Genomic DNA, 10,893 nt, shown 5'->3' with positions numbered 1-10,893 from the left:
GTGGGCACAGGAACTCCTTGGACCAGACTGTGGGATCCTTGCTTTTGTGAGCATAAGCATTATATCCTGAGAAGACTTCTTATACAAAACATTAGCTGAAGGATTTGAGCCTTGCCTAGTGATGTATTTTCACACAGGAAGGATTGAATAGTGCTTACTGTTCCAGTTAGGATGTTTTTGGCTGTTGATTGTTAGTGCATTTACCACTGTAAACCACTTCCAAAATATCTGAAGAAGCAGGTGGAAGGCCAAGAAGATGAGAAATGCATGGAGCAGTCAATTAAGCGGAGGTCATAAATGAACCCCTTTTCAAGAGCCATCATCAAGCTTTTGTCTGAAAGGAGAAATTTGCAAAGGAAGCAGGTGTCAAATTCCTGTTAGCAGCTGGATACTTGAGAGTGTTTAAAATGAAAAGCTACCTGATCTAAAACTCAAGACACCAAGAGGGTGTGCCTTAAGAAGTGGAGGGGAACATGTGTCGATGGGGTTTACAGCTCTCGTGCTGTAGGGAGGGTGCAGACGGTGAAGAAAAGTGCTGACGTTGACTGAGTTCTGGCAGGATTTAGGACACTGGCACTGTCAGTGAGGAGGAACTTGAGAATGATTTTTGAGCTCAGTATTCAAACAGCTGTCTGTCTTCCGCAGCGTGCTGTAGAAAAAAAAATCGAGGTTTTGAACCGTTAGAAAAGCAAAGGAAGTGCAATAGCCCAGATTTTGATCATAATTACACCCAGGTGGTTCTGAAGTGACTACACCCGTGTCATTGAAGTTACACCAGTGCAAAACTTGTGTGAGAACTGAATCAAGCCCTTTGTTTTCTTGCATTTGTGTACCAAAAGAGCACACTAACAGCTCTTAGTAAATAATGAATTAATAATGATATGACGATCTCCCTTATGACTGGAAGAAGTACAGAAAAATTAGTGTCAGAGTAAGAATTTGTTTGCAAGATTCTTTGAATGTGTTGTTTCTAGATGTGTATTGGATAGATGATGCTTTGCTGGACTGATTTTAATTTCTGGACTGATTTTAATTTTTATTTCAAACATCAGAAACATCAAATTTAGCCATTTAGTGTGTGGTGAACGATAGAAAACCTACAACATAAAGCTCATAGATCAAATGAGCAAGATCTCCAGTTTGTTCATTGTAAAACACCTTTAAATCTCCAGCAGAAAGTAGTAATGAAAACAACAAATGAAAGCAAGTGCTTTGGCTGTCTCCCTGCTGTAAAGCAAATAATATTTTAGTAGTTGGTTTCGTTTGTGTTTCCCCATTTGTGCCTCAGAATATGCCAGATTGCAACGTTACATCACATTTTTAATGACTGGAACCATGTCCTGAGATCCCCCTTCGACCACACCACAACTTCCTTCTTTCTTCTCCCCTCCAGGCTAGAGGACTGTATGTAATTATGCTGAGGACGTAATTCAATTAATTATTGACAGGACACGTAATCACCACTCAGATCTCTCCCTGATAAATCTCTTCGCTGCTCTCTGACTTCTGTTTGTCATGCACTAGGGGGGTGGAAAGGCAGTAAAAATGCGTTTTAAAGGTAGGACGTTTTTCAGTACTCTGTATCAGCCAGAGAGGCTTCTGACACCCTGGGCGCTTGAGAAGTAACGTGTATCCGTCTCATCTGTGCTAAACAAGTGTCCCCGAGAAAGCTCAGTGGGATGCAGGCTTATGATTCATTTTAAGTGGAGGACATAATAGGAGCAGATAACTTTGATTTTTGCAAAGGAAAAGTGTGATCTCTTTCAGGGATTCCAGGCATTCACGGCAGATTTTTCTTCTGCTGCTGATTAAAGAGAAAGTGATAAGTAAGAGCTCTGTGTTCGCTTTAAAGGAGGAATGTAGCTTTAGAAAGCTGACTTATTTAGAAAAAAAAAAAAAATTAAAAAATCCTGACCTCCGATAGCCTTTGACCAAAATCTGCTACTAGCAGAAAGTAAAGCCGAGGCTGTTTCTGTAACTATTAAAACCCGAGTAAGGACAGTGATCATTTCTGTCCGTATGACCGGAAAATGTGCAGGGGTGGGGACGTGCCCGGGGCTTGCCCGTAACTTCGGATTACAACTAAAGCATGCCAAAATCGGATAAGAAAAAGAGATAACGAGGTGAGAAAGCAAAGAAGGGCTTTATTGTAAAGTAAGGAAAAACTAAGCTGTGGGGGGAAAAAAACCCCAAACAATCTGGTAGGTAGAGGCAACCTCGGATCACTTGGAGGGTGGGCGCGGAGCCGCACGGCCTCTGTCACCCCGAGAGCCGGGGTGGGTGCTGGTGCTGCGGGCATCAGCTCCGGCCTTCACGCACCCCTGGGAGCCGAGCTCTGCGTGTCCCAGTGACCGGCTCTGCCTGGGGCTTGTCCCCCGCCTGCGCCCGGGCTGGTACCGGCCCCGCCGGGCGGCTGCGGGGCGGCACGGAGGGCACCCACCGCAGAGCCCCTACATCGCTACATGAGGAAGTCCTTTACGGCGGCCTCCTGCGAGAAGACCCGCTGGGCGGGTTTGCGAGAGCCCCTCTAGCTTTGGTTTCCACGGCACGACACGCGTGGGGCTGGGAAAGCCGCTGCGTGGGGCCGGGACCGGGCTGGGCTGGAGGCCGGCGGGCAGCAGGGGGGTGTGCGGCCCCGGCAGCCGCCCTCCGCCCGGCTCTGCCATAGCAGCGGCACCTTCACCTGGCCTGCGGAGCCCGGTGTGGCCGCCCGTCTCAGCTCCTCTCCCCTCCTTCTGGATGTGACAAAGTGACTTTTGTGCCTTCCATGTCGGGAACAACGTGCGAGGGGAGAGAGGCGTCGCCGTTCTCAGCCGGGTTTTGCTGATGCTTGTGGGAGTCTGGGACCGGGGAGAAGCGCCCGTTCGTCCCGCGTGGGGTCGCGGGGAGGGAGCCGAGGCACCCATGCACCAGGCGAGAGGGACGGACGGTGGCTGGAAACACCTTTACCGTGCCTGGGCGGGCGCTGCCCAGGCCGGGAGGAGCGGGGTGATGTCCCGCCGCAGCCTGCCCTGCTGGGGCTGCCGCGGAGATTCCCCCTCCGCGTCGGGGCTTCGTCGAGGGCTCTGTGCTCAGCGCCCAGCCGGGGGAAGCGAGCCCACCGCGGGCTTTTGCCCCGCCGCCCCGCCATCACCGGCGGTGCCCGAGCCGGGCGGAGCCGGTGCAGCCCCGAGCCCGGTGCCGCGGGAGGCCGGGCGGGCTCCGCTCATGGGGCAGAGGAAAGGTGAAGCGCTGAGGGGTTTCAGGGACCGGCAGAGCAGGCTGCACGGCCAGACGGGTCGGGAAGCCCGAAGCGGGCACCTGAGCCGGATCTTTTGACGCCTCAGCCAAAGTGGCCCGATTTCCAGGGACTCCGCGCTCCCGCCACTCCCGCCGAGGGCAGGGGCTGCAAGGGCGAAGGGGACCAAGGAGCGGGATCGGAGCCGCTAATTGAGCCCTGAGGGACCTCCCGGTGCTGCTTGTCTTGCAGGGTAGCGGCGGGAGCGGTTACACGGGCTGATGTAAACCGTGAATGTTGAGGGACAGGGGCGTTGCGGGGACAGGGGAACATTGTCATGGACACGACAGCGGCTATAACGCCCTTACAAACAGCTTTCCGCAGGTTTAGCTCAGTACTGCGGGCGCGACTCGGTCCCCCAGCTGCGGGGAGCGGCGTCCCCCGGCTTGCTTTACCTTCGGGCGGTGCATCCCTCTCCGAAACTTGGGGGTGAACAGCCCGGGCGCCTCGTCCCGCTGCTGTCAAGGTCAAGGAGGCGTTCAGAGGCACAACGGGCGGTGCTTAAAGACCCGCTCTTTCTGGGCGGCTTCGCACAGCTCCTGCGGGGGTTGCGGGATGCTCTCCACGCTCGGCTTCACCTGTCGGGCTCCGGGGAAGCGACCTCCGGCACCCCGCACCCAGCTGCTGGCCCCCGGGGAGGGGGAATGAGCCCCGCACCGCCGGGCTGGGCGCTGCCCGCCTGCCCGAGCCCCGCAGCCCTTCTCTCGGCGGGGCCGACCCCGCCTCGCCGCAGGTGCGGGTCGCGCTGCCCCCGGCCGCGCTCCGGCTTCGGCACCGGCGGGGCGCCCGCGACGGGGCGTCCTCGGCGGGGCGGCTCTCCTGTCCAGGACGGCTTTCCCTCGCCTGTTTTTTTGGCCGGGATTCACTTGCCTGCACGGCGCCGGCCAGCCGCGCACCTTCACCCTCCCAGGGCTCAGCCCCGGGGTGGTGGTGGGGAACGTCTCGTCGGGGTGAGGGAGGCAGCGCACAGTCCTCCGGTCCCGTCCCTGGGGCCACCGAGGTGCTCCCTGCCCCGGAGGTTTGGATTTCCCGCTGGGGACGCCCAGTGCTCCCCCCCTCCTTCTCCTTCTCCTCCGTCGCGGGCTGCCGCAGCCGAGCGGGAGCCCGTCGCGGTGCGCGGCAGCGGCTCGCCGCCCCCGAGCCCCCAGCAGCGCATCCTCTCCCGCTCGCCGCTTCGCCCTCCCCTCCCTCCGCGGCTGCGGAGAGGGTATTGCGAGGTAGGCAAAAAGGGAAAGTGAACGTAGCGGTCTGAAGATAGAGAGAGGCAGTCAAGGTTAGACGTGTATTTACTCAACCTTTATTATTTTAAAAAAATTCATAAAAAAAAAAAAGGTGAACGAACGTCTTACAAAACCCCCCCACATAAATAGGACATTCCGTTCAGCTCTGGCTATTGGCAGTTCTAGTACTTGACAACATCAGACGCGATTTCCTGGCATTAGAGAAACCCATTTCAAAATCGGTCATCACAAAGAAATACTAGAAATCCCAGTTAGCACTTGCTAGGCAGCACGGAGCACTTGTACACAACTTTTCAGACATACACCCGCGCACACACGCAGCTGGGAACAGATCCCGTAGGAAGAGAGCCTCCTTAAAAAATAGTAAACGCTTCTCGAAAGAAAAAAAAAAAAGAAAAAAAAAAAAGAGGGTTATTTACAAAACGCACATGGAAATACAGTATTGACAGAGCGTGGCTGGCAAATCAACATGATTTGAATAGAGAAAGGACTATGGCACATCTTGCTCGAAAGCTCGCACAGCAGCCTCCTTCGAGTGTCCCCGGGGGAAGACAGCTCCTGCCATCCGGGTCGCAATGCCTTCTCCCTCCCCACCTCTCCTCCCGCCCTCCCCTCGCCTCTCCACCCCTGCGCTTCTTGCCAGGTCCTTTTTACACTTGGATGACCACCGTGCTGGGGCTCTGGAGCCGGGTTTTGTACTGGTCTAGCCAGGTCCTCAGCTCCGAGATCTTGTAGCCCTCTGGTCCTCTGCCTCCCTGGTACATCACCTTCTCCTCCTGGATGATGTAGAGCCTCTCGAAGTAGGCACCGTAGGCGGCGCTGGAAGCATTGTCCATGGTGTCCACGGCCAGGGGGCAATCGGGCGCCCCTTCCCTCATCAGCTGAGCTGCCCGCAGCCTGTCCTGGAGGCACTGGTGCTTGGGGATGTTGTAGGCTGCGTCCGAGCTGACCCAGCCGTCGGAGGGGTGTGCTTCTTCGATGTAGACCAGCAGGAAGTCAGCAATGTCCACGAAGTGCGCGGCCAGGCGCTGGAAGGACCTCAGGCGGGCCATGAACGGGGGTCAGGTGCAGCTGCCGAAGTTGAGGATGAGAGGTCTCTTGCCGCGGGCGAAGTCCAGGATGCGGAGCCTCTTCTGCCCGTCCAGCTGGATCACCTCGGGGTTGGGGGCCAAGGAGCCCACGTGCGCCGACTTGAAGAAGTCCAGCTTCTGCCCGTGCCACACGGCTTTCAGCGATTCCAGCGTGAACATGCGGTTGGAGTCGGACACGCAGACCGGGGGATCGTCGGGGGGCGGCCCCTCGCTGGCGCTGGCCGCCTCCTCCGCCGTGGGCATCATCAGCATCTTCTTCCGAATGCACAGAAAATCCAGGAGCCAGAGCATCACGGCGGTGAGCAGGAAGCGGGGGAAGAGGAGGATGCAGGCGGCCGCCTGGGTGAGCAGCTGCAAGGTGTGAACGCCAAGGGAGTGGAGCATCGCAGCGGCTTGTGCTGCAGGGCGCTGGCTGCCTGGGGGCCCCCACGCACCCTGCTTGCCGGGGTCTGTGCTGCACAGCTGAGATCCCGCTTCTCTTTAAGCCCATTTTATAGTCAGGGATTTAAATGAAAAGTGACTCCACCTCCGGACAGAACCCGCCCCTCTGGAACTTGAGCCTGGGGATTACCTACCCCTCCACTCTAATGACCTAAAAATACACAGACAAAAGGGGAGAGAGCCCCGGCGGGAGCTGCGAGGGACGTGCAACGAAGCAGGGAGCAGCCGCTATCAGGCACTAGCAGAGAGTCCGAGATAGGGCACCGCCGGGGTCCCCGGCCGCAGATAGCGGCAGGCGCTCGCAAACAGCCCCGCCAAGGGCGATGCAACAGGCGCAGCCCGACCCCCGGCCCGGCCCGGTTCCCGTACGGGCTGTGCGAGCGCGGAGCCGGCGCCGCGCCGGAGCGGCGGCGGGAGCGGGGGCCGGGGGCCGTCCCGGCGGGTGCCGCAGGTGACAGGGACGGGCCGCCCGCGCCGCGTCCCTCCTGGCGCCTCCCTCCCCTCCCCGCCCCGCCAGCCCGCTCGCCCCCCGGGCACGGCCTCCGCCCCGCCACACGCCCCCGGCACCGCGGGGGGCACCGGGGGCTCGAACCCGCGGACCGGCTGCGCCTGCATCCTCCCGCCGCGGCGGCGGGACGGCATGCGGCCGCTGACCCCGGCCCGCGGGCAACGCCTCGCCTCACGGCGGGAGACCCGGGCCCGAGCCCCGGCGGGACCCGGTGCGGGGGGTGCCAGGTGGGCGCGGGGCGGCGGGCGCTGCCCGGCGGCGGAGGAGGGGCGCGGGGCGGCGCTCCGGCCGCTAGGGGTAGCTGTTGCCCGAGAAGCGGCGGCGGCGAGGAGCCGCGGGGCCCTGCCGCCCCCCGGCCCGGAGGTGTCCGCCCCCCACCCCCCCCGTCCTTGCGCCGGCCCGCGTCGGAGGGGGCGTCCCCCCGGCGGTGGGTGTCCCCCCGGAGGGGGTGGCACCGGCCGCCCCCAAGGGCCCTCGGGAATGAGGGTCGCGGCGGGGCCGCAGGAGGCTGCGGGGCGGGGGGGGACGGGCTGGCCCCGGGGCTGCGCGTTTGTACCGGGTGCGAAGGCGGGGCCCGGCCGCTCTGCGGAGCGCGCTCGACGCCGGCCTGGCTGGGCCGGCCTCCGCATCCCCGGGGAAGACCGTCCCGCCCCGTCCCGTCCCGCCCCGGGGCGTGCATCCCCCGGGGTTCCCCCAGCTCAGCCGCCACCGCGCTCCCCCGCTCCCCGCAGAGCTGGGTCGGTGCCGCGGGGTTCCCGGGGGGTGATGGTGGAGGTGGCCGGGGAGCGCCGCCTTTGCGATGTCCCCCTGTTCGCTGGGGGTCCTGCCGCGGCCAGGTCAGTGAGGGCGGGCGCTCGCTCAGAGACCCGCGGGGCAGCAGCATTTTTTCTGTTGTCAAGGGAAGTATAAACACAAGCTTCTGATGCTGAGTAGGTCTAGCAAAGTCCTTAAACAGATGGCTGAAGTGTCACCTCATGGACAAGGTCAGGTAGACCTATGTACTGTCCACGGAGCGGACCTGCGAGGGCTGGTTTTAGGTTGGGTGGGCTGTGTGCGAGTCGCAAAGTGCTTGCAGTACGCAGAGCTGAGCGCACACTGGCCACCTTCAACCTTCATCCAGTCAGGAGGAGTTTATGGCATGTAAATTCCTTCTTATTGGACTAGATGGAGACCTGTCCCAGAGGTAGGGAGCTTAAATTTAGTTTGGTGTGTAGACACAGCCCTAGAAAAATTACGCCAGCTCTGCTCACAGCCTTGCTGCTCTGTCGATGCAGGGTTCCCAGCTTGCAGCGTGCACATCATCTTCTCACCAGCTTCTTTGGAAAGGGATATGAGTTGTCCAAAATGCTGAACACTGCCCTCTGCTATGCAAACGTGACTCACGCATCCCTGAGCTGCTGCCACAGCTGCCACTCACCCAGGTGCTTGCCGCCGCTGACTTTGGGGACACACGACTCAAACATTCAATGTGCGTATGTGTCCTGACCCCCATTTCTGCCTGTGGCCAACGCCAGGTCTCCGTCTGCAGATTCCCAGAGACTCCAAAGACCTGCAACTCCCCCTGGGTGCAGCCCGCAGTTCTCCGAATGTGACTGTGCATGTCTCCGTGCCTCCCATCTAACATCTGCAAAATGGAAAAATTAATGCTGAGCCTCCTCATGGGAGTCTCAGCGGCTTACTTCATTTTTATGTAACTTATTACGAGAACTCTGAATAAAAGGCAAAATTAAAATCTCATTTTATTTTTTCTTTATCTGGTTCCGAATAGGCTGTTTTAGAGCAATCTAATCAGGCGCCTGGTTTGCAGCCCCCCGGTGCATCGTCTCTGGTTGGTGTCAACAGCAAGTGAAGGGAATACAGCGTTTTAGCATCTGAATGGAAATGTGTGCTCCAGTCCTCATAAAGCCACGTTCACACACTAGCCCGATTAATAACTTTTTTTGGCATTCTGTGGTGCTCAGTCCAGGGAAAATTACTGAGTAGATATTTACTATATTGTCAAACTTATTTTGAACTCTTCATGTGGGCCTCTCACCACCTCTCTGTGCAGTTATGCAATCCTGAAAACCACAAATTAAAGCCTCTAAACAGACGCAATAACAAATTGTGGTAGCTCTGAAGAAACCCCCAGGAAAAAAAATTGATCTCTCAAAGCGACCTCTTCAACTATGCTGACAGACAAAAGCCTGAGTAAACAGATGGGTTTGCAACCCTGAATATCAACAAACTTTGCTCTACTAGATCAGTCAGAGATATTCCGAGGTAAAAAAAAAGTATTTGGTCTTATATAGCATATTTGTAGCTGGATAGGGACTTTGGAAATGACTTTTTCTCCATTCCCTGGAAACAACTTTGCTTTATTTTTATGGCTTGAAGGAAGCTTTTCAATTGGGGTTTCCTATTCAACTGTGGATAGAGCAGAGAACTGAAGTATTTTGCTACAGCGTCCCACCGCTACACTTTCCTAGCAGAGGAAATTTCATATGTAACCTGAGGCCACTGTTTCGTAGCGAAACGGTGGCTCCGCGTGGCCCTACACGCCACGCACCGATGCATTCAGTCGAAGTACAGCGCTCGTGTATTTGTCCAAAATTCCGTGGGAAAGGGTGGAATTCCTTCTGCAGCCCTTTGGTTCTCGGGAGGTTTGAAGTGACGTGTCGCTGCTGTTCTCACTTCTGTGTTATGCTGGACGGTTTTCAAAATCATGTGTTTTCACTCCAGTAAACCTTCTCTGTACTTCACAAGGGCCGTACCTCCTGGTCGGATCTTGGGTTATTTTTAGGTACGTGAAGGTAGTCGGTCTTTCTAGGAATCCGTATCACTGCTACTAATAGTGTGGGAACTCGTGTCTTCCTGCGCACTGAGGAGTTCATCGACTATATCCTAAAATATGGGATTTACAGTGGCACATCTGGTTATGGGTGGTTTTTACTCTTCTGCATGTGGTCTGTGGTTCAGCAGTCACTAACTTAAATATATATATAAGTTTGTGTGTGACCGTCTGCATGCATGCACATACAGGGTTCAAGTAATTTCCCTTTTTGAGAACGTTATGCTTGCAGTTTTTCTTCATTTGATAAACGTAATTTATAACTCTTTTAAAGTTCTTTTCATAAACAGGAGCTACAAAATAAATTCAGCAACTTATAAAAACAAAACCTCAAAAAGCTGAAATTAAAAACATCAGGTCTGCTTTGATGTAGAGGATGTGTTGAAATGGTATATTTACATGTTTATTTTCTATTTTATAATTTCCTGCACAAAGGCACGCAATACTTTCTGACAGGAAACTAAATGTATTTTGGGAGAGTTCCACCTCTCATGTCATCTAAGCTACATGTCATTAATGTGTTAGAACAGAACTTTATGTGAAGGAAACGAAAAAGACTTTGCTGAAGTTTGGATCCGTCCCTGAAATGAGAGCTCGTGTAAGCAGCTACCCAGTGACTACAGAGAGGCGCAGTGGGAAATTACTCCTGTCTGCTGTATGTAAGAAGTGGGTAGATGTTATATTGCTGAAATTGGAGGCGGATGAACTCCATTTGCAGTTGTTTGCTCTTGGTGACACCTCTGCAAAGAAGTTACCGTAAGCTGGAGTCTGTGCATGGTTCTGGCTGTCTCTGGACCTACATCCCTCTTAATCTTTCACCGCTTTTAGATGACACCTGCTTTCCTTTTCCTCCCTCCCGTTTGTTTGGGTCTTTTTCTTTTTTTCCCATATATGTGACTCAGAAAAAAACATGCAAAGTCAAGCACCTAGCTAGTGCTTTGAGTAGCTTTGAGAACTGAAAGAAAAAAGTGCCATGCCACAGGTTGCTCCATGAAATCACTAGCAGAGCCATGGACTTTGACTCTCTGACCCCACCCTGGCATTCTCACCTTCGAATACATGAGAAGTATGTCATCTATGACAATGAGGTCCCTGCACTGAACCTTTTTTTAAATTTTTCCCCCACTTCTTGCTGACTCTGGCTTGAACTGGGAAGGAATTGTTTAATTTGGAGGGAGGACTGATTCCACAGCTACAGGTCTGGTAGTGCAACACTCGGGTCTCGCCCTGAGGAAGCGGAAACCAGCATTTTCTTGAGTCTGTGAGCCACCTACCAAAGCTTTGCAGCGTGACCAAGTGTACAGTTCCCCTGATGTGTTAATGGGTTTCTGCACCTGCCTCCACACTGCTGCTCGCTAGTGCCCCTGTCGTGTTACCAGCCTGTCAGGCTGTGGGAGAAACTAGATAACCAAAAGGTTCTGGATTAAAGAATTCTGGTTTTAAACCCAGATGATCTTGGTGTCTGGGTTTACCTTAGGAACCCTAAAATAGTGTTGTAATAGCAC

The 10,893-nt window shown here is 55.4% G+C and overlaps 1 protein-coding gene across 4 annotated transcripts in view; it reads right to left on the bottom strand.

The window, feature by feature from the left end:
• Positions 1 to 5,152: 5,152 nt before the first annotated feature.
• Positions 5,153 to 10,893, bottom strand: part of DIO3 (iodothyronine deiodinase 3) — a 71,527-nt gene continuing 65,786 nt past the window's right edge. For 3 of the 4 annotated variants that reach the window (XM_063332991.1, XM_063332989.1, XM_063332990.1), the window contains one exon: positions 6,000 to 9,441. In XM_063332991.1, the coding sequence (XP_063189061.1) occupies positions 6,282 to 7,187 (906 nt within the window). In that variant the 5' untranslated portion in view covers positions 7,188 to 9,441 and the 3' untranslated portion in view covers positions 6,000 to 6,281. Of the gene's footprint in view, positions 9,442 to 10,893 lie in introns of all 4 variants that reach the window. The other variant, XM_063332993.1, reaches the window with a different exon arrangement.

The sequence above is a fragment of the Chroicocephalus ridibundus genome, chromosome 4 (assembly GCF_963924245.1).
Source record: "Chroicocephalus ridibundus chromosome 4, bChrRid1.1, whole genome shotgun sequence".
Classification (NCBI taxonomy): Eukaryota; Metazoa; Chordata; class Aves; order Charadriiformes; family Laridae; genus Chroicocephalus; species Chroicocephalus ridibundus.
The sequence above is the reverse complement of the archived record's forward strand: the minus strand, read 5'-3'. Positions and strand labels throughout refer to the sequence as shown.